Source organism: Pempheris klunzingeri, chromosome 2 (assembly GCF_042242105.1).
Source record: "Pempheris klunzingeri isolate RE-2024b chromosome 2, fPemKlu1.hap1, whole genome shotgun sequence".
NCBI lineage: Eukaryota > Metazoa > Chordata > Actinopteri > Acropomatiformes > Pempheridae > Pempheris > Pempheris klunzingeri.
In genome coordinates, this window is record NC_092013.1 from 14,246,275 (window position 1) to 14,273,746 (window position 27,472).

At 41.2% G+C, this 27,472-nt stretch overlaps 3 protein-coding genes across 3 annotated transcripts in view; 1 reads left to right on the forward strand and 2 right to left on the reverse strand.

The window, feature by feature from the left end:
• The first annotated feature begins 1,642 nt into the window (after positions 1 to 1,642).
• LOC139207457 (glutamate receptor U1) lies at positions 1,643 to 6,574 on the forward strand. Its single transcript, XM_070837185.1, is given in 12 exon segments — positions 1,643 to 1,690; positions 2,414 to 2,485; positions 2,488 to 2,621; positions 2,790 to 2,875; positions 4,079 to 4,110; positions 4,193 to 4,372; positions 4,579 to 4,802; positions 4,998 to 5,095; positions 5,236 to 5,453; positions 5,527 to 5,746; positions 5,828 to 6,072; positions 6,470 to 6,574. Coding segments are annotated over 12 exon segments (1,662 nt in total).
• A 691-nt stretch (positions 6,575 to 7,265) lies between these two features.
• Positions 7,266 to 16,506, reverse strand: plch2b (phospholipase C, eta 2b). Its single transcript, XM_070837195.1, has 22 exons — positions 16,155 to 16,506; positions 15,037 to 15,183; positions 14,402 to 14,645; positions 14,150 to 14,279; positions 12,734 to 12,904; positions 12,105 to 12,198; positions 11,766 to 11,969; positions 11,532 to 11,652; positions 11,248 to 11,419; positions 11,045 to 11,161; positions 10,875 to 10,958; positions 10,652 to 10,752; positions 10,464 to 10,552; positions 10,164 to 10,349; positions 9,937 to 10,044; positions 9,727 to 9,851; positions 9,548 to 9,632; positions 9,286 to 9,432; positions 8,766 to 8,845; positions 8,076 to 8,680; positions 7,381 to 7,859; positions 7,266 to 7,270 (listed from the first exon to the last, which is right to left on the reverse strand). Exons 1-22 carry the CDS (start codon positions 16,504 to 16,506, stop codon positions 7,266 to 7,268), a joined length of 3,846 nt encoding a protein of 1,281 aa, XP_070693296.1.
• A 3,723-nt stretch (positions 16,507 to 20,229) lies between these two features.
• skib (v-ski avian sarcoma viral oncogene homolog b) overlaps positions 20,230 to 27,472 on the reverse strand; it is a 30,813-nt gene continuing 23,570 nt past the window's right edge. Inside the window, exons 2-7 of the mRNA XM_070843493.1 lie at positions 24,122 to 24,235; positions 23,772 to 23,875; positions 23,423 to 23,667; positions 22,354 to 22,628; positions 22,026 to 22,256; positions 20,230 to 21,899 (exon numbers count right to left, since the gene is read on the reverse strand). Coding sequence (XP_070699594.1) covers positions 21,678 to 21,899; positions 22,026 to 22,256; positions 22,354 to 22,628; positions 23,423 to 23,667; positions 23,772 to 23,875; positions 24,122 to 24,235 — 1,191 coding nt within the window. The 3' untranslated portion in view covers positions 20,230 to 21,677. The remainder of the gene's footprint in view (positions 21,900 to 22,025; positions 22,257 to 22,353; positions 22,629 to 23,422; positions 23,668 to 23,771; positions 23,876 to 24,121; positions 24,236 to 27,472) is intronic.

Below are 27,472 nucleotides of genomic sequence, written 5' to 3' on the forward strand. Positions count from 1 at the left end.
TTCCAAATGTCAAGAACGAACTTTCATGCTTGCTGAGATGCAAATATTCAGGCACTGCTAGGATTTAATCCGCAGCACGTGTTGGCCCGTCCTTTTTCTAGAAAATAATACAGCAATAATGACTCAAAATAATATTCAGCCATATGATTTATTGTAGCCAATATTCCTGTAAGTCCAAAGAATCCATTGGAACACTATTTAGACGACAATGTGGGGAAATAAAATTTGTGTAAAAAATGTGGAATCATTAACACAGTATTACTTATTAACTACACAAAGCCTTTGTACTTCCATCAGCTGAGTTGACAAAAAATTTCACCATTAGAATATGTGAAGCTAATTTTCTGACCTTATGGTTTTGTTAATAATAGATTTGACAAACCACCTAAACTAAACTGTGCTCCTCTACTGGCAGGAGTTGGTGAACTTCCTTCAAACTACAGGATGATCATATGTCGGGATGAGATGCCACTGTTGTACTATTTTACTTCTCATTTTACAGTTGGCCCAAATTAGCTTAAACTGCAGAACATAGACTGATGAGCTGATCACTGACTCAGTTCTTAAGATCACTAGTTTCACTACAGGAGCTCACGGTGACTAATTCAGTCTCTATAGAGACTATTCCTGTTGCTTTGACACTCAAATTGATTTATATCAAGTTTTTCAGCTTTTAATAATTTGTGATTTCATTGTTATATGTTAGTTCTCGCCCTAAAATAACGGTAACCAGGGGAAACCATGTAGGCTACTGTTTCAGATGCCAATGTTAAAATACATTTTCATGTGGACATGACTCATCCAGAGTGTCAATCTCACAAAAAGGACTGAAATAAATGTTGATTTTGGTGCTACACAGAAGAGACACCTCCCTGCTCTCTGCTAACTTTAAACAGTTTTTATCTGTGCCAACGCCATAACAAAAGACTCTCACTCATTCAACACTTTACTGAACCTCCAAAATCTTTCCAAGGTTATCTTTGAGCTGTTCACTAGCAAAGATAACATCTTTGATTCTCTGCCTGAATATGTTTGCTCAGTATGTTTTTTTTCTCTCTGTACCAACATTTTGATTCTTCAGGGCCTCGCAAAATTTTATCCAGTCAGTTAATTCTGGTTGTTGAATTTTTCCTTTTTATAATGTTGGTGAAGAGCAGAGAGTACTGTAATGCTGCAAAAGCTGATGATACAGCTTGTTAACCTTCTTATACTGAGCACAAGCATCTCCAAAAGAATTTAATGCACAAAAAGTATTAATATTTCTGTTAGATGCTTTAATCTATATAAGTTATTTATGTACATAATCCATAGTGATACGCTAGTTTCAACACTTCTACGCACAGAATGACTTTTTGAAAATAAACTTTTTGCATATCTTTCTATGAAGTGCAATTGCATGGCAGCTGCTTCCAGCTTCAGGAGCTTTAAAAAGTGTTTGATCCTGTGGGGAAATGGTTGCAGCACGATCTCAAAGCATTTCTTCACATTACAGAAGTCACCACTAGACATACTTGTACACATAGATGTAACTCCTTGTTTGCAGCAAAACAGAGACGTAAGGGGGAAAAGGAGTTAGGATGGGCCAGACCAGCTGGACATCCTTTGTGACCTGGCTACACTGCATTACCTGTTTAAAAACACAATGGTTTTGTGGAACAAATGGCCACATGGCAACAGTTCAAATGACGAGGTAAGGGGGGCCTCTGGTCACTCATAATATTGTTTGCCTTCTTTGTAATTCTGTTTGTGTAGATGCTTGTCATACTTGGTAAGGCAATCCCCAGCATTTTACCGGCCATTGTTACAGGTTTTTTAACAGTCTTTTTCAGCAGCATTGCCAAACCAGATGATGCAGAGGGTTAAAACACTTTCAACAAAAGCACAGTCAAACATTTTGAACATTTTGTTGTGGACATTGAAAGGCAGCAATTTCTTGTTTTTGTTGTGTCTTCGTGCTTATGAGTTCAGTCCACAGTCCCATTTAAGATTACTGCCGAGCACAATGCCAAAATAATTGTACCGGATCCCCACTGATAAAATGATTTGATGATTTCTAAACATACAACCACATTCCTGTGGGGAGCCTGTGCAAGTGGTCATTTTGCCTACACTGACCTGCTGGAACAATCCATCAATTTGCCTGCTAAACTACTGGTGTTAAAAGAAGAAAGTAGAAGTGAAATAATAATGTTAAAATAAGAGTATGTGGTGAGTTTGAAATAAGTGTGTGCAGTGCGATTTAATATATCAATATCATAAAGCCTGTGATACTCAGCTTGACCACAATATAAGTATAATCTCACTGTTTTATATCAAGATGATGTGACCAAGGTGTTTTTTTTTAGTTTATCCATGTTATTAAAACGTTCCTCACAGTAATTTTTAGTGTAAATAACCACATTGTGTTCCACAGTGGAGGCTATATGTTCGTACTACATGCTGCTTCTCCCCACCCCTTGACGATTCTTCCACTTTCTCCACCCACAAAAAAACTTTGTTGGCTGTTTTAATGCTTTTGAATTTGAAAACCTTCAGATCACACTGCATCACAGTCCAGCTCACTGGGGTCTGTCTGAAGGCTGACAAGCCAAACCAGCAGTCACATCTTGGACTCTTGTCAGGTAGTAAGGACATCCATCATATGTACTCAGTGTCACTATTTAATGGGTTGATTTGATATGTATAGGTGTGTCAGAAAGTGTTAATATATCATAATATTTATTCAAGTTTGTCCATGTAATTCACTGGATGCACAGCCAACCACTTATTGTCTTTTTTATAACTTGTAGGATGCAAATCAGGAGAATCAGGATGCTGTTTGCCACGTTTGTATTGTCTGCTGGGGTTTTCCTGGATGTTGGAGTGTGCACTGCAGGTAAAAAACTGTTTTTTATTACAAGTTTGTACTTAATCAGAAATAATACTAACACACCAGGTCAATGTAACAGATTAAACCAGGCTTGTTAACGAACACAACTTTTTTTTAACCTAAAAACCACGTTGAAAGTGACTGCATTGATGTAGAAGTTGTCCTGATTGACACCATTTAAAAGCAGTTTTTTCTCTTTACTCGTTATTCCAAAGTTTGACCCGGTCACTGCATTTGTAATTCAGTGAGCTGGCAGCTTGCTGTTTTTCTTTGGCAAATTCCTCGTGTTTTCACTGCTGGATTTGGTAGAAATTTCTCAGGCTTGATGAGACATAAATACAAAAACAGTCAGCTCGGATCAATATCAAAGTGTATGGCCACATCCTGTCCAACTCTTGTAGAAAATCAAAAGAGGAAGCAAGCCAGTTGACACTCTCACAAAAAAACGGTAATAAATCAACTGTATGGAGCAAACAAAGGCCCTGTGATTCAGAGTGGCCAAAAAGTGACAGGGGTTTGAAGAGCTTGTATACGTGTCATCTTTTGAAAAGGAGGATCTGACGGTTGTCAGGATCACCCTGTGGTGAAGGATCCCCAAGGCCTTGGCCTGAATTGAGGCTTTTGATACTCTTTGACTTCCCTCCCATCTCACAGTGCCATGGCATTGAGACTCTTTGAATTAAGACACTGCGCCAAATAGATTGTGGTGTGCAAACTGTTTTCAAGTAGGCGAGGAGAGCGGCCAGATCTCTAGGATACCGGAAACCAGTTGTGACTGGAAGGTCAATAAATGCGTCCCGAAATTCACCTCAGACATCTCTATCTGTCAGAGTAAAGTCAAAAGATGGCCAGTGCACAAAGGAGTCTTTGATTCTGCTAAATTTAGGGTGGACATCAGCTGTGAAAAACTCCAGTCAGTCAAAATAAATCAGTGAATCAGTGGTGAGTTGCTCTCTGACTCTAATGTATCCTTATTATTTGTTGCTCCCTCATAATTTTAACTTTTCAAAACAGTGGTTTCCAAAGTGGGTACTGAGGCAGCTTGTATTTCACACATTTGAGAAAAGACAGAAAAAAAGACATTTGGGACTACTGATTTATTTTCCCTCATATCTTCCTGACCTCCCAGTTTTTATAGACACAATGAACGGTGCTTTTATCTAAAAGCTATCATACTAACATGTTCCTTACTTTACCCCTCCACATCAGTGCCATCAGAGCTGAGAATCACAACAATAAAGGTAGATGATTTTTTTTCTATTAAGCCTGTATTAAAGGTAAACACACATTTCACTGATTACCTTCTGATGTATTTTCATTTAGCAAGAGCCATATACAATGTCCAAAGGCTCACAACTGGAGGGCTTTTGCATGGACCTGCTGTCTGAGGTTGCCAAAAAAGTGGGCTTCAAGTACAGAGTGCAGCTGGTGAAAGACACCTCATACGGCAGACAGGATGAGAGCGGGAACTGGAATGGGATGATTGGAGAGGTGGTGAGAGGCGTGAGTACATGAAAACTGACATTTAGAGGGGTCGAAGGGCAGCAAACCACCCTGCAGAAGCTGGAATTACCCAGCTGGCATCTGTGACTCACGATTGATACATTCACAGTAAATGACTATGTGGTGTGAACAATGACAGCAGGATTTTTGATGCAATTAAAACGTCTTAAATTCTCCTAAAGTAAGTATTTATGTCCTCCCTGCAGGAGGCAGATCTTGCAATAGCTCCGCTGACTCTCACTGCAGCTCGAGAGAAAGTGGTGGGGATGACCAAGCCGTTCATGCAGACAGGAATCAGCATCCTGCTGAGGAAGGACATCTCAGAGGGAACGGGCTTCTTTGATTTCCTGACCCCGTTTTCAGCTGAGACGTGGGTCGGCATACTCATTGCCTACCTGGGCACTGCTGCTTGCATCTTTATAGCTGCCAGGTTGGTGATGCAAGTACTTTATTTTTTTTTTAAATAAGTGATAATTTATGGTTTATTTATTGATAGTTATTGATGTGCTATGAATTCAAATATGACTTTTTACATCTTGTCAGTGGATTCTTTGACATTTCTGCTGGAAGTGGAATCCCTTTGAGTGTGGTCACATTAATATTTCATATTTCTATGCAAATGCAGACTTAGCCCATGTGAGTGGAGTCAGCCTCAGAGTGAGCAGAACAGATTCAGCCTCCTCCACAGTCTGTGGTACACAGCTGGAGCTCTGACTTTACAAGGTTAGCAAAACCTGACACTTTGTATGCCACCAAATAGACAAGACAATCTCTGGGCTTAATGAATTTGCTGATTTGTCTCTTTTCTCTCCCTCGTGGCTTGTGGCATTTTTCCATTAAATTGCACTCTTTTATGTTGTCAGGTGCCGGTCCTCACCCCAAAGCACTTTCAGGACGTGTCATCTGCTGCAGCTGGTGGTTGTTTACCATTGTTCTCCTGGCTTGTTATTTCTCCAACCTCAGCTCCTCTAAGACCTCCGAGTCCACTCACCTGACGGTGAAAGGGTTTGAGGACTTGGCCAATCAGGACACGATTCAGTACGGCTGTTTGGCTGGCTCTTCTACCCTTGCCTTCTTCAAGGTACAGACATTGGATCACTTTTAGATCCACTATCTCACTGCTGTTTCTCTAATTAGATTTTTCCTTCATCCAGAACTCAAACAATCCACTGTACCGCAGAATCTACGAACACATGGAGAGAACTACGAGTTTTGTGTCATCAATGGATGAAGGCGTTCGGCGTGCAAAAGAGGAAAACTTTGCTTTTATTGGAGAGTCTGTTTCTTTGGACTTGGCTGTAGCACGTCATTGTGAACTGGTCAGAGCACATGAGGTCATTGGCATGAGGGGATACAGCATTGCTGCTAACCTTGGTGAGGCTACTCATTTCTTTTAACAATGGCATAAAGTATTAAAATGATGCAACTAACACTGAACCTATCATTTTCCTTAAGACTCGCCCATCCTAAAGAACCTCAGTGTGGCAATCCTGCAACTGAGCGAGGCAGGGGAGCTGGCTTACCTGCGAAGCAAGTGGTGGGCCAGCAGCTGCATAGCAGACAAGGCCAAGTCTTCAGCTGTGCAGCCGCACAGCCTCAAGGGGATGTTTCTGGTTCTTTCCCTGGGCCTGGGGCTGGGAGCACTGCTGGCTGTCCTGGAGCTCACCTCCAAGAGCCGCAGAAGTGCAGCTGAGCACAGGGTGTGTGTGTGCAAATGCATCCACAAATCTCATCACTTCTGTCAGGCAAAAAAACACCCATCCATTTCTAAAGCTTTAACTTTTCAGACTCTAAACTAAACAGCCTTGCTTTTTGTTCCAGTGTTTATTTGTGATAATTTGATAGGAATTTAAATGGTTTCATGAGCCTTAAGGCTGTAATGTTTGCTGATGATGTGATTTGTTACAGTTTAAAGCAACACTGTCATTCACCAATTGGTTTTCACATCAGCTGAAAAACATCAAATTGTAGAAGACACAAACAGACTCAGACAGTCATGCTCACTCATTCACATAACTGTGTTTACATTGAATCCATCCACATACTGAAGAACTGATTTGATTCAGCACTGTTTATATTTATATATCCTTCCCACAGAAATCCTGCTGCACTGTGCTGACTGAAGAACTGAGTCTGCGCTTTAGGGCCAGCGATGCAAACAGAGCCCAGGAAAATGAAGACAAAGACAAAGAAAAAGCATAGAAACATCATAGACAAATGTCATTTTAACAAGCCTGAAAACTGTGATTCTTGTTTGTTGGTTATGATAGTTGGTTTCTAATTCTAATATTTCTAATACATAATTGTAGGTTTTGAGCTTTCTTACTTGTAAAGATATATCAGATAAAAAAGAAAAAATATTAAGTTTGAAATAAAACACTAATTTACACATTTACAAAAACACATTTTATTAAAACAGTCGATTGATTTTCAAGTATGAATGCTACAATTTCAATGAAAAAGCAAACATTATAGTTTAAACATTATAAAAATAGTTATTAAAATGATCAATGTTTACAATTAAAAACTGCTGTTAACTATTGTCTAACAAATAGTGCTAATGTACTTTTTTAAGTTAATTGTCACGTTTTATGACTGCATTATGCTGTTTTGTACAGTTGGCAAGGGCTTCACATGATTTCAACATTTAAAAACAACTATTTCATGCATAAAAACTGTGCTGATGTAAACATTACAGCAGGTCTAAAATAATAAACTGTCTAATTGTATAATTCTGCATGGTGTCTCCCATTAATCTAGAAAGAAAATCAAAGCTGCTTCATGACTCAGGCCCCCTCATCATCCTCCCACACCTCCTTTTTGTAGTCAAGCTACTCTTCTTCATCTTCTGAAGGGCATTCTTCTCTTTGGAGTCACAAATCTAAGCTGTGGTCTACTCTAAAAGAAAAGTTAAAAATCCACAATTTAATACAACCACTTCACTTTTGTATGTGCAGTTGCTTTGTCTTATTTTTGCAAAAGTGAATCATGCAACATCTATGACTCACCATTTAGAAAAAGTGGGGATTTACAGCGGATCTCTCGCATCTTCTGGTCAAAAAGAGCCTTCATCTCCCTCTGCAGAGTGCCCTCTCGTTGCTCTGCCCCGTCTGGCACACAGGAGGGCACTCCGAACTCCAGGCTGTCAGTGCTGCCATCGCTGCTGTTGGATGTGCTGTCAGACAGGCACAGGCCGTTGGGTATGGGCCTCACCTGGGTGCTGTAGCTGCCGTAGTTTTGTGTTTGCTGTGACTGCCAGTGGGCGGCAGGCTTGCGGTTCACCATCGGTGTCTGAGGGGAAGTGATGTGTTTTCGAGGGCAACTGCGTGAGCGCGCTTTTGTTCGCATTGGTGTGGATGGTCGGGGGACCGCTGGAGCTTCCAAGGTCCGTCTCACCCTGGCAGGGGACGAAGGAGGGATGAGTGGAGAGGATTTGGCTTCTTGCTGGAACAGAGACTGTGGCATGGGCTGCAACTGAGGCTGTGGCATGGGCTGCAACTGAGGCTGTGGCATGGGCTGGAACAGAGGCTGTGGCATGGGCTGGAACAGAGGCTGTGGCATGGGCTGGAACTGAGGCTGTGGCATGGGCTGGAACTGAGGCTGGGGCTGCAGCTGGGGCTGGGGCTGGGGCCGGGGCCGGGGCTGCAGCTGAGGCTGAGGCTGGGGCTGAGGCTGAGGGAGCGAATCAGTCTGACTCTGAGTTTCTGGCGATCGCTCAGGTTCAGTGGCAATGTCTTTGTCTGGCTGAGGTTCTTTTGGAAATTCCTCAGATTGTCCAGGCGGCTCTGGTTCAAAAGTCTGAAGTGTCTTTTGTTCAGCACAGTTCAACTCTGGCGATTCATCATGTTCATTCTCCAGCTCTTCATAAATAGGATTTTGGCTGCCAAGAGGAGGACTATCATGACAAGAACCCTGGGAAGAGGTTTCAAGGTCAAAGTTATCCGCTACCACGCAGGGAGCAACCCCCGTGTGGTGGGAGTCAGTGGACGACATCCGACTGAAGAATCCTCTCCTTGCGTCTGATGATTCATGAATTTTAACTCGGTGAGCTCGCCTCACTGGCTCACTCATGGCCCCTTTGTGGAGGGCTGCCTTGGCTGCCGGCCCTTGTACCAGAGGAGACATTTCCCCATTCCTGCTGTCCTGAGAGATGGTATCCAGATCCTTGCGGAAGTACAGTGCACGTCCATCCTCTGAGGACAGGACAGAGAAATCTAGAGATGGCTGTCTGTGATGACCCTTCATGTGCTTCTGGGCTGCTTTTTGGATGTGTTTTCGGGCCACTTGAACCGCATTTGTGGGTTTGATCTGTTTTACAAAAGACACCAAAGGTTTTAATGTAGACTTGTGTGAAAATTAAATTAGATTTGCCAGTTTATTGGGTGTATCTTACCTTTCCTGTTGTATCAATGATAGCAACATGAACAAAAATGGATGACTCCGCCATTCCCTCAAGATAGACATGCCGATAACCTATGAATTTTGCATTAAAAATCATGTTAACCTCAATTTCATTCATATTAGATACATTTTTCACCATTTTGCTTTCTTGCTGGGAGACAATTTATATCTTATTTCTCATTTATCTGATCTGTAAAAAACTGAAGTGAAGACTTGTGGTTTTATAAAGGGTTATGTGGGGGACTATTTGTTGGGCAGGTGCAACTACTACAACAAGATTTAACTTAATTATATTACTAGTGATATAACTATTGAGTTTTCGAGGTGCTGGTACTTTTGCTGCCAGGCAAGCTGTTTCACTGTGTTTCCAGTGTTTATGCTAAGTCAACTGGCTGCTGACTGTAGCCTTATTGATCTGACAGACATGAGAATGGTATCAATCTTCTCACCTAACTTTAAACAAAAAATGAATAAGCATGCATCAAATCATGTAATTTAATCATGTTATCCACCTGGCATCATACTGTTGAAAGCAACCGTCCTCTGTCCAATAAAATCTCGTCCAATAGGATCATGATCCCACACTTGGAAACGCACCAGGGCAATCTGCGGCATTTTAATATTGAAGACAAGGGTCTCCTCCCACATTGGGTTGAAACCTGAAAGACAGTAGGAGGGAAAAGTTGCACAGACTGAAAAATATAACAGTCGACTGGCTGCTATGATATTTGTATATTTGTATATGTATACATAAGGTGTGTTTTGAGCTCATACCATTGTCATCCACCACCCTTGTCTGCTGCTTGGAACAGTCAACAGGTAGACCGATTATCTCCACCTCAACAAAGGGATCAATAATCTGGAAGTGGAAAAACATGAAAAATACAAAAATAGCATTTTAGTTACGACAAAGTTTTGTCTTTTTAAAAGATTACTTAGTATATTGGCCTCACCTCTCCTCTGTCCCCAAACATGGAGTCTTTGGGTTTAGGAAGCTGCTGTCCACTGATGATCTTCAGTACTAGTTGAGCCTTTCTGTGCCCTAGTAGAGGATCCTCCAACATGGGGTTAAAGGCACCTGAGAAAAACCAAGAAAATTAACAACCCCCTCACAAAGAGACAATTAACTCTGCACAGTCTGCGTACTGTACCTTTACACATACCTTTACACATGTACTTAGGCTTCAGAACATATCCACAGTTTCCGTTGCTTAAGAACTTGGCTTGGTTCAGCTCAAGCATACGGCCCTCTGTTTGATAATTCATCGCAACTAAAATGAAACATGCATGAATGAACACACATGAATGAAAATCTGCTACAACACCAAACATATTTCTCATGGTAGTTTTATAAAAGAAGGCAGTATTGAAGTCTCAGTGACAGTCTTACCCATATGGCATCCTGCATTCCAGTATGGTTGTGGGCTGAAGTTGCTTGAGTCCACTCTGTAGTTGGATGGGTAAACTCTTAGAAGCTGGCGTTGGTTGAAGCGGACCAACTCGACTGGCTTCAGCTGTAGGATCTGGTTCATAACGGTCTCGTTAAGGGATGATACCTGCCAACTGTTTGCAAGTGCTATCAGACAGAAAAAAACAGCATCAAACATGTATTCCTTAAATATATAATCAACTGAAAGATTATGCATGATACAAACATGCAGGTTTGACGATCACTTTGACGACCATTTACCTTGTGTTTCTATGTCATGCACTCGGACAGATTTTGTGTACTTGACCAGGTCAGACAGAGCTCGGGACAATCTCATTGTTTTTCTTTTCCTGAGGGGACAATTGTAGATGTACAGTAAGTTTAAGTGTAACTGCCGATACCAAGAGCACTAAATAGCTAAAACTACTTAATTCACTGACTATCCTTACTTGGGGTGGTACACGATTTGTGTCCTCTCCCTGCTGCTGCTGTTGCAGTCTGACTCGCCATCAGACGCTGCCTTGTTTTTCACTCGGATTCTCTTTTTCCTCTGCAAAAAAAAACGTATTTACCTCCCTGTCCCTGACATTTTTTTCAGAAAAATGAGAGTGGGAAGGGGTACAACAAGTAGAAGGGCCATATAAAAATAGGTTGTGAAAATAAAGGGCTGACCTTTCTTTTGAAGCTTCTCATGATCGATCTGCCAAATCGCCTCTTCTTTTTGGTTTGATTAGCAGACGTTATAATATTTCCCTCCTAAAACAGTAAAAAATATTGCATAATTAAGCTCTATCTATCTATCTATCTATCTATCTATCTATCTATCTATCTAAAGGTTTCACCTGAAGAATATCGTCATCATCATCGTCATCGTCATCCTCTTCCTCATTACCAGTGTCTTCATCAGAAACATCACCCTCCTCTGCATCAGGATCAAGGTTTGCTGGAAGTTTTTTCCCCTGGAAAGAAGCCCTCTGTTTGAGTGCCCGTTCATAATCAGAAGTGGACAGCATATGGCAGCGCATGTTATTAAAAACAACCTTACCTTGACTAAAACTTTTCCTTTCAGGACCTCAGGGGAGGGCAGCTTCTTGCATTCATGTACGTTGACAGTGGATAGATCCAGTTTGTCCTGTAGCACTTCTTTCAGATACATTGCCATCTTCTTCTGCTGAGGCACAGTGCAGTGGTTCTCTATGGACAAGATCACTGGGTACCTGAAGGGGTATGGGAGGATGGGGAGTGATGATACCCGAGCTAATGAGCCAACATGATGGATTTATGAAAGCCAGACAAAACACACCAGTATCAGGACCCAGAAGCACTTACTGTGATTTTGTGAAGGCATATTTGTTAATTGTTTCGATGACGTCTTTGAACAGAATTTTGGACGTCAAGGTGTAGCCATGATGAATAATTGGCTCCCCGTCGGGCCCGTCCCAGCAGTCCACTGAGAAATGAGGAAGACAGACCAAAACAGCGAAGGCTGAGTGAGTCACCTTGTCTGTAATGTCATGAAACCACAGTGGAGGGAGCTGAAATTCTGGTTCAGAAGTCTCTTACCCTCCACACAGCGACAGCCTGCCTGGAGAACATAGGCGTACATTTCCACTCTAGACTGAGAGAGCAGCTGGTCTCCTGTCAGGTAGGTGTTGTGTGAGGTGGCGATGAAGTAGTTACACAGAGGCTGCGTCATGTCCTGGCTCACCTGATTGTGCTCGGGGTTGAAGATATCCCCTGCAGGACTCCTCATGTAGTTGGTAAAACCTGAAGGAAGAGCATTTCAGACCAGGAGTGTCATTGTATGTTGACGTCATGTCTGGTCCAACTGACATATGTGACGTTAATGATGCTTCACAGTATTCAAATGTGTTGTTAAATAAGTTGTGAAGTTCCCCATACCATCAATGCCCAGTACCATACGCTGCAGGTTCTCAGGACACGGCTCAAACTTTGACACTATGTCAATTAGATGCTCTTTGGCCAGACCTCGCATCTGTAAATAAAACAATATCAGGGATGCAATTTTGGGTTCAACTGATCCAAAGCTGAATGATTTTATTGTGTAGACGTTTCAAGTTCTTTTATATTGAGGCTTGAAATGTATCTGTTTAATGTATGCCGTGTATTAAATTAAATTTGTATCTTGCACTGCACTGTTGCTGCATGCTATCTTTTATTCTACTGTTAAATTTGTTTTAAGCTTCTTTTTTCTTGTATTATTTTAAAGTCCTTGTAAACAGTGAGGCACATGCATGCATCCTGTGAATCCATTATGCATGTGAGGGCAATTTGAATCCTGCGTGGGACTCCGCCACCAACATCAAAAAATACTATAAAAAATTTAACTTCAGAATGCAAATTAATTAAATGGCAATTGTTGAAAAATGCTGATTATGCAAAGTGACCTTTAATTGATTGAAAATCTTAAGTGTTGCCTAATAACTTAAAAACAAATACACAGAATAGGGCAATCTTTCCACCTAACTTGAAAGACTGGTATGAATGAATCTTTGTACATTTTCTTGTACCTTCTGTTCATATTCCAGAAAGCGTGCGAGGTCCTGAAGATCCATGACTTCTTTCTGATTGCTGTAGGAGATCATTATCAGGTAGAGGTCTCTGCGTGTGGAAATCATCTTATAGAATGAACAGAACTCTTCAAAGCCCAGGGAGCCCTGGTTCTCGTCTGTGTCTGCATCCTACAGATAACGACAAAAGTATCTTAGCAAGAAATAACCCTCTCAGAGTGTGTGATTCGAGATAAACAACCCTGGAAAAGAAAACATGTACAACCATAGAGCCATCTGAAAGATAGCCTTTATCTCTATCATCATCAACCATGATGGAGCTCGAGGGGAGGACAGTGGACTAAAGCAATATTTCAGTGCAACTAAAGCCATCTGTTCAGCAGTGGCCATATGGCCTTCCTGTGGCACTCTCCTGTACTGTGCTGCCAAAATACTGTATATACGTGTATGTACATATATTCGTCAGCTGGCTCCATCTTCATCCTTTTGTCCTACTGCTTCTTTGACTGAAATCATGTCACATTAAGAATAGGCCTCTTAATGTGATCTTTATTTCTTAAATTCTTCTTCTAGCCTGTTTTCTGTCTGATTCCACAACACCGATGAAATCACAAAACATTTAATTGTTTTTCAGTCTTTTTTTTTTTCAAACCTACTTATTTATTTTTAGCCATGCTAGTGCCAGTGTGGTTATATGGAGCTAAATGTTTGTCTGCTTTTAGTTCCAGACTGAAATACAGTGTTAGATGGATCGTCATGGATTTTAGTCCAGACATTCATTTTGCTCAGAGGATGAACTCTAACAATGTGGATGTCCTCTAGAGAGAGTGAAATGTCTCATAAATTCCTGGGTGTATTGTCATTGAATTTGGGGTACTCATTTATGTTCCCTTCAGGATGAAATGTTATAACTGTGGTGATCTCTGACTTTTCTATAGGGGCCATCATCACATCAAAACCAAAGACACGCCCATCAGCCCTTAGCTGTACTTACCAGGCTTTATGCTAATAAGCAAATGTGAGCATGCTAACATGCTTAGCAAGGTTGGAGACCATCATTAACATGACACGTGCTAAACTCCAGCATGTTAGCAGTCACAGTGCATTTAGCACATAGTACAACTGTCACTAGCTAAAGCTTGACAGAGATGCTAGCATGACTGATTATTTGTCAACTATCAATCTATATATCTAGAAAGTAGAACCATCAATCGAGTCACCAGTTAAACGTTGTATCAGAACACAATGTCATGTTTAGTAGCCATGTAGCCACATCTGAATGAAGCAACATCCCCTGATAGGATAATGATACTAGATTACTGAATGCACAAAACTATTCAGGTAGCTTTCGAGCAGATGACACAAGGCAAATCTATGGCAGCTTGTATTATTAGCCTGTGTGGATATTTATCTTACTTGAAACATCTGCCTGACTTTCTGCTTGGGTAAATTCACATTGAGTTTGTGGAGCAGCTGGTGAACCTCTCCAATGCTTAAGGTGCCATCTCCGTTTTTGTCTGCCTCAGAGAAAGTCTGCTGTAACCATGTGAGGCTGCAGTTAAGGAGGAAAGCTCATTCGTATTGGCATGTGGTATCATATTCCTCTTACACACTTGATTATCTGAATATGTAGTGATGTACTTGTAGTAATTAAGAGAAAAAGGATATTGATCACGGGTCCGCTGCCTTCGGGCCAAACTGTCCTCATCACTGATACCAGCCATGAGGTATTTCAGTCCAGTGACCCAGGTGCGGGCCTCCTCTGCGTTGGTGGAGACCAGGTCCAGGGACTTCACACGCTCCCCGTAGTAAATACTGAAGCAGCAGTTTGGGTCGAAGCGGTTGTCTGCGTACCTCCTGAAGATCTCTGACTTTTTCCCCTCAAAAACCTCATGGATGGAATCAATAGTGACTGAAACAGACAATCAAGAAATGCCCTGGAGGTCATTTAGAGAAATCATTTTAAATAAACTGCTTGTTTGAATCAGTGGTTCCAATGATTGTATACAGACTCTATTGGTGCTGAACAAGTTTGAACAACTCTGTAGTAACTTTTGCTCAATTTCTACTCAGTTAAAACAACCTTTCTGACTCAAGAAGTCAAAGATGAGCACTTACGATGTGTCCAGCTTACAAAAACATCATAATCAATTGCCCTATTAAGCATATTGGGACACAAACAAAATGCGCACATGTAGTGTTATCAGAAGTATCTGAGCTATTGATATGTTGATTGATAGCGAGATACACCAACAGGTTTATGTGCAAAAACAATTACTGAAAATTCGGAGGTGTTGTCTCACTTTTGGCCTTGTCATGTTTTCTGGAAGGTCGCCACCGGATGCAGGACTTGTGCTCGTCCAGGTAAAAGAATCGAACCAGTCCTTTCTTCTTCCCCTTCAGTTTGGTCATCTGAGTGCCGGTCTGCATGTTGCACATACACCTCTCCACTACAGGAAAGCACAGGGAGACATATTTATTCATGTAAGATAAGATAAGATCAACTTTATTCATCCCGAAGGAAATTATTTTGCCAGAATACAAATAGACTCAAGTGGCAGTCCCTCCCTATTGGTCAATTTATTTACTGCCTACATCAGAGTGAGGTTGTGCAAATCAAATATTCAGTGTACCATATGTGAAATGTAGCATGCTAGTGCCTGAGTAGGTTCATTTTTTATTATCATTATTGTTATTAATGTTTATTTTGCTGAGAAAATGTGCAAAATATAAACATGTGTTGTGATTGTGTGCAGGAAGACATTAAGACCACTCTAAGGAAATCCCTGAAGCAGCAGACTAGTAAAGGTTCACCAACAAGCACTTGTTTATGAGATTATAGGCTGCGTCACACAGGGATTTAAGTAGCTGTATATGCGTTCATGACATGAGGCAAAAGAAGGAAAAGATACACAACCATAAAAGACTCTTTGACTAACAAACTAATCCACCTGTTATCAGTTGTCTCGCAGTGATTCAAATTATCTCTCTGGACTTTCTATTGCTGACATTTCTTCCAACCTTTGAATGGTGCGTGTGCTAAAATAACATGTCAGATCCAACATTTCTTGTAGCATTCAGGTCACGGTTAAGTGGTGTGATTGTTTTGTGTGCTGAGAGCATTTAACCTTTGTTTGTAATCTGAAGCTCAGATGCATGTGACGTAACCTGGCACATCATTCAGGCTAATCCTTAAGGATTGTCTACTGTCCATATGCCCGTTATCTACTCACAGGCTTCCCTGCAGGTCTATTATACTGTCTGGGAAATTAAAACATTTTAGAGGCAGGTTGCAGGAAAATATCATTCAAGTTTCAAATTCATACATCCTGGCTTTAAAACATTATAGTAATATCATTTGTGTCTAGTAAGGAAACATGTTTGAAAAACTCAGCAGCTTGTAGCCATTAGTGAATCTTACCTATCTGACCCAGTCTCCATTTTGGCTGTGCCACCACACTGCCACCAATCCAGAAAAACTCCTCTGCGAGTCTGGAGATGGATGCTTTCTGCCAGAGTTTTGGGGAGCTCATAATGGACGGGGTGGGCGAATTCATGGGGCTCGAGGACTGTTTCGCCTGATGGAAGGAGCTCTTAGCAAGCGAGGGGGAGAACATTCCTGATGACAGAGATCCTAAAGACTGAAAGGTGGTCTTCTTGGGTGACAGAGAGGACAGCGGTGGGCTGCCACTCCGCCCTGGAGACAGAGGTGCCATCGCTGGAGTGCTGTTCATCCCTGAACTGTGCATTGGAGTCCAACTCTCCTGTCCCATTCACACCACATGAACCCACCTCTCCCTCACTCCGCTGGGCTCTTCAGCAAAGTTTGAGTTTCTCTCATGCAGAAGTGTCAGAATATCCTCTTCCTCCAGTTACAGACTCCCCACACGGGATCAGGGAACAATATTCCCATCCTGTAGGTTCATTCCTCGTCATCTTGTGTCCAGTGATCCAGAGTAGCGGCCATAGATTCCTTTGTATTTATTTTTTTGCGCTGAGAGACGGCTGGCAGAGAAAGAGTGTGCAACATGTGTCAGTCACTAAATCTTCCTCAAGCTGTAATCCTGTAGTGAGGCTTCAGCCTTGCTTTCATGGAGGGATTTTCACACAACCAGTAAGCCTCTGGTTACCTCAGAGGAAAAAGAGCGGCATAGGAAGGGCGCAAATATTCATTCAGGTACACTTTTGGCACTCATCTTACTTAAAGAATGTAGAAATCAGTGAAGGTTTAAGAGACTGCTTTTAGGACAGACAGCATTATGATTTAAAGGTGCAACGTGTAGAAATTAGCCACCCGCTTAAAAAAAGTAGGGGGCAGCATTTCACCCCCTCCTCCACCCTTCTCTCCTTATAAACCTTGCAATACACCTTGCAATGCAAAAAAAAACTATACTCATTCCCTCATCTCATTCAACGTCCATTTGTTTAACACAAAGTTGTACTTTGAAATGAAAGTTGTTGTCCCATCATGCTACACAAACATAGAACATATTGTGCAGAAAATTACATTTAGAATAGAAGAGGATATAATATAAAATAAAAAAAAACAGAATATAGTTATCTATATAAATTTACACATCCATATACACCCAGGAAATAATGCTGTAATGCATCTTTTGAATTTACATCTGGGGAAATAAAAACAGCACCAACAGGATAATAATGATAATATGGTCTTCATCTTCACAGTAAAAGTTTGACATTTGGGAAACATTGTCCATCAATTTTGAACACAAAGCATTCTTGATTTAAACACACGGTCTGCCACTCCTTCTTATCTGAGTCTTCCGTCCATCGAGAGCATAAACTGCATAAAAGTGGACGTAGCTTCTGGGTGTGAAAAGTGAAACCAATACGGAAGTGCCACAAACCTGCAATCTTTCTAATGGCCAGCAGGGGGTGACTAAAAAAGTCTGATGTGTGAAAGTCTGTGAGAAAATTACCTTCTCACTTGATTTATAACCTCAGAAAACACTTTCCTAATGATGACAATGTCTCAATCACCAGCACGGTATGCTTTAGGGCGGGAGTATGTTGTGACTAACCATTCAGCAGTGGATCATGTGTAACCTGACCAATCAGAGATGATGGAATAAAACTCACGTGTCATTTCTGGCTCCAAAATCAAGGTGACGATGGCCGTTAAAACCAAGATGATGATTTTGAACGTGCTAAATTCGTGGCTTCAAAACAGCAGTCCACAAACCAATGGGAGATGTCATGGTGGCTAAGTTCACTTCTTTTATATAATCTAGGATCTGAAGCAGTAGCTTGAACGGGGCTGCTGAGATAAAGCTAGGTCACTGAGAAGACGCAGACAGTCTGTGATTGCTTGGCCAGCCTTAAGTCCCATTTCGTCCACTCCAGCTCTTCCAACTGCAGCCACGTCCAAGCCGGGTTAGTTGAGCTCTTATCCTGATGTACCTTCAGCTCACCTCCTGCACTGCCCACTGTGGCGTTTCGTCTTGGTGTTGGCTGAAAGTTACAAAGTGGTATTACGCAAAAGCACAGGCCAGGGCTAGCTGTTTAGCATGTTGACATCTGTGAACTGTATTGCAGTTATATCTTCTGAAGTTAGCATGTTATATCTGAAATATATCTGTAAAAAGAACTGATATTTCTACACATTCTGGAGATACTTTTAGTTATTTTTGAATATTTTAAACCAAAACTCTGACTTCATCTTAAACACTGCTCATTTAAGGTTATGGTCACACTGGTACATTTGGCTATTGACAAGCTTGAATTATTCAACTGTGGGCAATGATTTCCCCCTAGAGGTATGAGTGTGACGTGCATCTATACATATGCATGTATATCATGTTACAACATACTTGAGGATCCACTGACATTTGAAATACACTGAAATAAAGTTGAGTTGCTCCAAAAAGATAGATGTATATTTATGATTTCAAGCTTTTGGTTGTATCTTTTAAAAGTATGAATGGATGGTTGAATTTATTTAACCTCATTTTGCTATTTATGAGGTGAGACAATTTACACATTCATCAAAAGTTTGTATCAGTCTGGTGGCATCCTACCCAGCATAACATAATTTCAAACTGTATTAGCAGAGATCCAATCCGCCAATATAAGAGAAAACACCTGTTTCTGCATCAGTTTGGCCTAAATTGTTAGTAAGTTTTCATTTTTCACAGAAGACGTTATGACTTGTTAGAGAACAAATGCACGGGTTTAAATAATGAAGTTGGATATGATTAAATTGGTTGCTTCAGTTTCAGGCTCCTGGTGTTGTGCATGCTAGCTCATTGCCACACTGTCAGAAATGTTATTGAGTTCTTTCTACTACAACAAGTCAAAATGTCTTCTGTGAAAAAATCAAAGACAAATCAAGAACCAATGCTCTCAGCATAACATAAACAACTTCACTCCCATAGAAGCATTTAAGCCACATCCCTAATTGATGCAACTGAGCCACCAGCTGGCACTTATGAGTTGTTGTTTCCTGTTTGTCTCTGTTGTTTCTGAAGTAGCTGTATTCTTATATCCCATATGAAATCATTCAGCAGGCCTATATGTTCTTTTCCAAAACGTAACCAGTCTCCAGCCTTGTTAGTGTCTCTGAGAGGCTGTCTTCAGTGATGCTACTGTCAGCATGCTAACAAGCCAAGCCAAACAATGACAAGACTAACACGCTGATGTTTAGCATAAAGTTTTAATTTTAGTTTAGCATGTTAGCATGCTAACATTTGCTAATAAACATTAAACACTAAGTACAGCTGAGTCTGATGGGAATGTGATTAATTTTGAAGTATTGGACAATTTAAAATGTTGACCTGATGGTAGCGCTAGATGAAAAGTCAGGCGACCACTGAAGTTATTAGGATACATTGTGTTGGAACCATTAATGTCTGCACCAGATTTCATGGTCCAATGGTTGTTGAGATATCTTTGTGGACACCAACATGACTGACATTGTCATCCCAAGAAATACAAATTAAAAAAATGAACATGCACAAACAATGTCTCCATTGTGGTTTAAAAAAAAAACCAAAAACACTTCTTCTCGTAGGATTGATTTAGATTTTAATGGGTATTATACAAGTTTTCCGAAGGAAAAGAAAACATTGAAACAAGAGGCAAGTGAACCCCCACTTCCAAACCAAAACTACAACAGCATCAGCTAACAAAATGGATATTGCTATTACACTGTACCCAACAAATACTGAGCGAGGGTATCATAATGATAAGACATAAAAGTGTTTCTTGTCTAAAATATATGAGAGCACCTAAGGTTGAAACCATAAGAAGGTGTCGCCTCTACTCTATCTGACGAGGGAGCTGGAGGTGGAGAGATTTCAAATCCATTTTTCAGTTTTTGGTCTGTGGTGTAATATATACTCTATAATTCATCAAATAATAAAGATCTTCTCAAATAAACAAATCAAGGGACAAATTAGAATATTCTGTGGGCGTATCAAACCTAGAAAAACTACTGATAGGTCAAGTTCACGACCACTGATGATTTCATTCTCCTTGTTTAAACCAACATCCATCCATTCGTGTAAATGCCCTGTGATTGTAATGATAACCAGGGATACAACAATGAAATTGCAGTTCTGCAAATCCAAATATACTGTCTTTTTGGTTTCAAGTAAGAGCAAAAAATAATATTCATAATCAATTTAAGTCTGGAGCAAGCAAACATACCAACAAATATCTTATTTACAATATCACTGTATTTACATCAGAGGGAACTGAGGGAAAGTGTGGTTAAATTCAAAGTTCATGTTAACTTGTGTTTCGAAAAATGTAACAGGGAGTACAATGCACAATGCAAGGTTCTTTTCTTTAAAAAGTGCAATTCCTTTTCTTAAAGTAAAAAAATATATATCCATATTTTGTATATATGTAGAAATGTTGTTCATATAAACAGCATTTGTTGATTTAAGAGCCCTAAAACCAGTGACTAAAAATGAATGCTTTCTTTTGATAGGCAGCAAATTATTATAGAATATAAATTATTTTACAATACTCAATAGAAAATCAGAAGTACCGCATTTCAACAAAAACAGACAGCTACTGAATTTTTTTTTCTTTTGGAGGGCATTTGTAGACTTATCTGCACTAACGTGGGAGAGAATATTTGCCATTTATCACATGGTTTGGTTGCAAAAACATTACTGGAAAACAATGTTCAAACAACAAATAAAGTTGCATCATCATATTAAAAAGTAACACTTCCATAAAATATCTAAGCATAAAACAGTGGTGGACCTGAAGGCAGCCCACATAACCTCCAATACTTCAGGTTTATAAAATACAAAAGGTAGACAAGCTGGTATACATGCGTACATGTTTATGAATATGGATGTTTTTTTTCTTGCCTGTGGAATAACAGTGCTGCGCAAGCAATATTTCTTAAAAAGTACATCCTCTACACAGTTATAAAAAGCAAGCTGATATTAAAAGTAAATAGTGGTAAACTGGTGTCTCTTGTTTCCAGTGGTCTGCAATGACACCTTTGAGTGTACCAATATTTTGTGGCACCAAGAGTTTCATCATCTGCTCATGTTTCACCAGGCGCAACATGTTTCTTCCCTTCATATTCAAGTAGTGTTATGTGGCTATATTTGCACATCTTAGAATAGCTTATACCAAGAAAAAAAAAAAAATCCTTGGACAGCGTCAGGTGTCTCTGACGTCACTGGAGAGTTGTGTTCATCACTGAAGAAGTCTTTCTTAATTTCACGCTCTACAACATGCTCAGACATCATGCTACTTTCCAGTTCATCTCATAAAATTCATATATTGTCATAATAATATTGATTTATATCATTTCATATTATATATGACAGATTTTTCCTCTACAAAACTGACTTTGTGTTTTGCTGAGTTTCTTTTTCCCTAACAGGAGGTGCAACAAAGTCCTTAACCATGCTCCTTATTATTGAGTCTTTTTCTCCAGTTTGAATGTGCAACTTTAGGATCCATTGCTGTGCTGTGTATTCTGTCTGTGTGCGTCTGTGTTAGCGTCCTTGAAGTCTCCAGGGTGGCTGCTGTCAGCTTGAAGGGCCAGCTGGGCTTGAAGGTCTTTAACGACACTCTCTAGGCTCTGCCGAGCTTCTCTCTCCTGCTGAAGCTCCTGTCTCAGCTGCTCACGATCAGCTTCTGCCTGCTGTAGCTGCACATGCAACTCTTCAATCTGCACAAAAACAGCCAAACACAGGCAGCAGTCAGTATAAATAAAACACAAGTGAGTGACATGGTTAGAAAATCGCAAATAAACTGCTGGTTATTGGCGATTATGTGCATCTTGCAGACATCTTACCTGAGTGGAGTACTTGACTCTGAGACGTTCGGCCTCGCAGCCTTTGTCACAAACTCGCAGCTGTCTCTCCCTTTCCAACTCTCTCTTCAGCCGCCCACAAGACTCCTCCGTGTCCCTCATCTTCTTCTCCCAATCCACGTGAAGGCGTTCGATCTCCTTTCGCAGGTTGCGCTTGGCTTCGATGGCCTCACGAAGACGGCCTTTCTTTGCCACTCTCACAAACTCCAGTTCCTGAAAAACATCACAATCATTTCATGTTTAAAACCATGATATTCATTCAGAGATTACTGTCATTTCATTGTCATCATAGTATTTCAGGACGTGATACCTGCTGAAGGCTGCGTTTTGCTTGCACAGCTGCTGCCAGCTTCTCCTCCTGCTTCACTCTCATCCTCACAATCTCCTGCAGAAGTTTTTCCCGGGCCTCTTTGGTGTCCATGCCTCCGTACAGCATCTGTCTCAGGGTGTCCATCTCTGGGTAAATGGTCCCTGACAGCCAGACGGGTCCCTCCTGAGGTCGAGCAATACTCTGAGGGGTCAGAGTCTGAGATACACTGGTGCAGGCTGACGGAGGAGAAGCCAGGGAGGAAGCTGGCACTGGACCTGATGCACAGAGAGGTTATAGATTATTAAGAGAGCAATTGCAGGAATACTGTTATCGTGTTAATTCTTAAAGAATATTGTTATTTTGACAAAGGTGGCGGCTCTGCCAGAGAAATAATGAAAATTAAAAGATTATGTACATTCACCTCATTTTCCCCCACACTTTGCTGGCTGATGTACCCCCACAGCCCCGTCATAGGAACTCCGTTTTTAAAGTGGATGATATCTAACACTATCAGCTATGTGGAAGTGGGATCATTTTTCATTCATCTGGACCCTCAGTGATTTGGTCCGTTTCAAGTTTACAATTGTAGTATTATACTAGTAGTAACTTTTTTTTAAATCTTAATTTAAATTTTTTTCAAACTGGTTGAGCCACTCCACAATCTTTCTATATATTCATACTCACTGTGATAAAGTTTCCATTTTATAATTTTTCATTGCTGCATGTATCAGCAACAAAACTAAACGTGACAGCAAAACTTCATTTCCACAGCTTCAAAAATATATACACGCTACAAATAAACTGAAGAATTACATGTTTTTTGTGGCTACATAACAGCAAAATGTACACAACTTGCATCTCTCTTGTATTTCCTCCATCAAACAGCAGGTGGCAGGATTGTACAGGAATCTCCCTGAACCAGCCATACTATGCCTTTTATCCAGTGAGGCTTAATGTTGATACAACTTTTAGCTGTAAAATCTGGGGCTTATATCAACTGACTCTTGTAGTGTTCAGTTTTTCTGTTCCTCTGGATTATTGCTAACTCCAGTTGATGGTCGGTACTCACGATCATCACAGTCATCCACATCAATCTCTCCATCTGTGTCCATGTCGTCAGGTCGGTCGTCAGAACTGGAGTGGGCTGGTTTTTCTGCAGGTTGTGCGTCTCCATTGTGCAGTTCCTGCAGTGGCCTGGAAATAACTGTGGGCCCCCTGCCAGGAGCATGGCTGTCCCTGAGATGGACTGGAGGGGCCACAGGAGCTAGTGTGAGATTGGGAGCCGCCAGAGTCTCGTGACTCTTTGAGTGGGACCTGTGGAGGGAATACAGGTAATTTATAGCATTTCATTGGTTGATTAAATGCATTTTAAAACTCTTTAAAACTGAAACTATCACAGCCTTCCTCAGATGACTCACCTCTCCACCTCATTCTGAGTAGCTGGTTTCTCTTTTTCTGCTGCTTTGGGAGACCAGGGGCGGAAAGCAGAGGGCCTCTGTTTCAGTTGGACCTGTTTCAGATCCTGGAACAGCAAACAAAACAACAAGCTTGGATAAACTCACAGTAAACTACCACTAGAACATTAAATCAGCCATGACGAACACACTCAAAGGCCCCTTTATTTAACAAGGTTGAATGACGAGAGGTCGGACATAGATGATAAAGTGATGATTCAAAAGGACAGCGGCTTTTATGTCATCCTTTTGACCTTTGAGCTAAGCAGCAAATCCAGTTTCACACTAGCAACATTGACACACAGCGTACAAACCTTGTGTGCAGACTTTGACAGTGATTGTAACCAATCAGGTTTCTTGTCTTTGTCAGCTGACGGGGATTGCGATTTGTCGATTTTGGACCTCTTGGCTGGGAGTGGGCTGGGAGACTGAGGACAGAGGAGAGAAGAGACGGTTAATCATCGTGGTCTTTGCTCTGATAAAACGCAGATATTACATCACGGAGTACAGCGGATATTTCAAGAGCCCACAACTTCTAAAAATGCTCCTCTATGACTGTAAATGGCATTATTCATAAGCAACACAGATTTGTCAGAACATGACGTGACTTTTTACAGTTTGGTCTTAAAGTAAAAGAGCAGAGAGTCACAGAAAGGAAGCAAATTACACAAACAGAAAAGAGAGAGACAAGGAGGATAAAAGATGTGTCTGTGTAAGCGTTCAGTCTCTGGGCTTGGCATGTCTGCATGTTTGTGTGTGTGTGTGTGTGTGTGTGTGTGTGTGTGTGTGTGTGTGTATGTGTGTGTGTGAGCAGAGCTTTGAGCTGAGCAGACACTCAAGCTGGTCTGGCTGGCAGCCAGTCGGGCTACATTGCTCCCAGCCAGGCAGAAGAGGCGCCATCAGGTGGAGAAGATCGACTCCCCGAACCACAGAAATATTGCAATATAGAGACAGAGAAACAGAGAGGCAGACGAATTAAAGTAATTGCACTCTGATCTGACAGACGATTGAGTTGCAGTGTTCAGGGGAAGTTGCATATTAACGCACGGCGACACAGTCATGAAAATGTCTGACTGCGTCTAGAAAACTTGAGGAGGGAAGCATCTGCCTTGTTAAGTGCCATAAAATACTGGATCTCCAGAGCCTCTGATTGTATATGTTGTATGTCTGTGTGTGTGGTAAGCTGCAGGAGCATGTGTTGAGATAGCTAACCTCATCGGCCCTCAGGTCTACACTTGTCAGACAGAGGATAAGTTTACCTGAGCAGGCGCAGAGACCAGCACAGACCTGCCTGCTACTCTCTTACTCACTACTATGACATTTCGCCTCCAGGAATGGCAAACACTCCCATCCCCTAGTCTGTGTGTGCGATTCAAGCGATTACTCTGTCTACCTTCAAAATCCTCAATGGAAAACACTCCCGCATGGTTGCGTGTAGTTGTGAAACCTTAATCGCTGCTAATCGCTGCTCGCTGTACCTCAAGATGGAAATTAATGACAAACCTCATTTTGCATTAAGCAAGAAGCCCGGCTGGTAATGAATCACGTCTCACAGCTTTTCTACCCGAAGCCAGACGTTGTATGAGTGTGTGTGTGTGTGTGTGTGTGTGTGTGCGTGCGTGCGTGCGTGCGTGCATGTGTGTGCATGCAGCTATGAGTGGGTGTCTGGACACGTGGGGAGGTGGGTGGGTGCGGGTGTAGACATGCATATGTGTATGAGTGTAGGGGTGTGTGCTCATCGATGGGGGTGTTAGTCAAGTCTGGCACTGTAAACCTGAATTACAAATACCAAAGTTTGCTGGAGAGCTGAAACAAACTTAGCTAACAGGTTGGCTGACAGAAAAGTTTCATTAATCATTTAACTGTTTAGGGCATTTATCAAACAGATATAATACCTGTTCTCTGGTTCAAGGTTTGGAAATGTGAGGATTTGTTGTTTTTCTCTGTTTTTATTCACTGTAAAATTGGATATTTTTTTGACTGTTGAATGAGACAAAACAACCGATATTAAGACTTAACTGTGGACCCTGGAAAATTGTGCTTAGCATTTTTCACTATTTTCTTGCATTTCAAAGACTAAACTATATGATGGCTACCTTACATCTGCTGACCAATCAGTGCTCTTTACTTAACACTTCCAGTTAAACAAAGTCTTCTCTCTGCGGTTTTATGCTTTTATTAATAAGTTAATTTAACTTGGCTTAACGATTACTCAAAAATATGTACAGATTAAGAGGTAACACTTCACTTTAACCCCCATATACAGCAGTTATAGTCAGTAAAAAGATTATATAAAGATTAAAGTATATAAAGATTAAATAAAGATACATTATAAAGTAGTTGTAAGCCGATATGAGCATTTATTGTCAAAAGGTGTGTATAAACAGATAATGAATACCAATGTATTAAAATACAGTCCCAACAATATAAAACATTTTCATAAGAGAGCTCATAAATACTGTACATTAATATACTAAACTAAATTTATTAATGTAAAAACTAAAATATGTCTTTATACAGCATCATTGCAGAGTATAATATAAACTATTCACTGCATTTTTTATGATGCTCATAATACTAAATAAGTGTTACCAATTAATGCATAACTGTAATAAAGTTTATCATCTCATTTCTTGTCTGTCTCTTCATGTTGGTGATTTTGCTTCATGAAATGTACATGACATGTTTGTCTGGACACTCCCCTCGAGTCTCCCTGACTCACAAATGCCTACCTGTCTAACCAGTAACCACATTACACACACACCGTTTCACACACACACACACACACACACAGAGCGCACTGTTTGGTTTTGCTACTGCAGGTTAATTCTTTTAACCCAGACCTCCTGCTGACTGCGTCCTGCCCAGCAATGGTGACTCGACCCCTCACCTGCCTGACTCAAGGCCAGTGGTTTTCTAAGAACTGCTGCCCTGCTGTAATCAGACTCTGTAATTACTGACATGACTGTTGTTTTCCCGACAAAGGATGTCTGCCTGTCTGGTACTATTTCTACCCTGAGGTTTGCAGCTCCAGGAAGGCTATGAGTGCTAGACATAATAGAGTCAGAAAACAGACACTCCCAGACACCACAAGGGACCTGCTGGCTAAATCTGACACTGACCTCACAGGAGAGCAGCCGCACGAGCTTAACTCACCACCACATCATAGACATAGCATGGCCACGGAGTCATAACACCCTCCATGCACATCCTACTGCCTAGCAGATCCCACTGAGCCAGATGATAGGACATCCCTCTTTCTGTCTCTCTCTCTCTTCCTCCCTCTCTCTCTCGCCCTCTCCCTTCCTCTGTCCCTCTCTCACTGGTAAGAGAGGGAGACTTCCTCTGAGGAGTTTGCTTTGGCCGAGTCCCTTGTGGGAACTGAGTCTTGAGTGGGAGGGGGGTGGGCCAGGGGAGCGGGACCACAGAGGAAGCACTGAGCTGAAGGAATGTATACTTGAAGGCCAAGTACAGCCTCTCCTTTAAGACTCCATTCAAGCATTGCCCTTTTCAACTCGCTATTGTATGATATTTCTTTGAGGCGCTGTAATGAGGGAGCATTTCAAAGCAAACCTGTAGGCTAAACAGAGTCTAATAGCAGCTGGGCAAGAGCAGAAATGCTTTATTTTTTAATTAGTCCCATATAATGGCATGGTAATACCAGG

Excerpts from the sequence above, each read along its gene's own strand:
- plch2b (XM_070837195.1), bottom strand. The coding sequence starts at position 16,506 with ATGGGACAGGAGAGTTGGACTCCAATGCACAGTTCAGGGATGAACAGC. Across the intron at positions 14,646-15,036 it reads AAAACATGACAAGGCCAAAA|TCACTATTGATTCCATCCAT; the intron begins GTGAGACAACAC and ends TGTCTGTTTCAG. Across the intron at positions 12,905-14,149 it reads AAGTCAGGCAGATGTTTCAA|GATGCAGACACAGACGAGAA; the intron begins GTAAGATAAATA and ends CGTTATCTGTAG.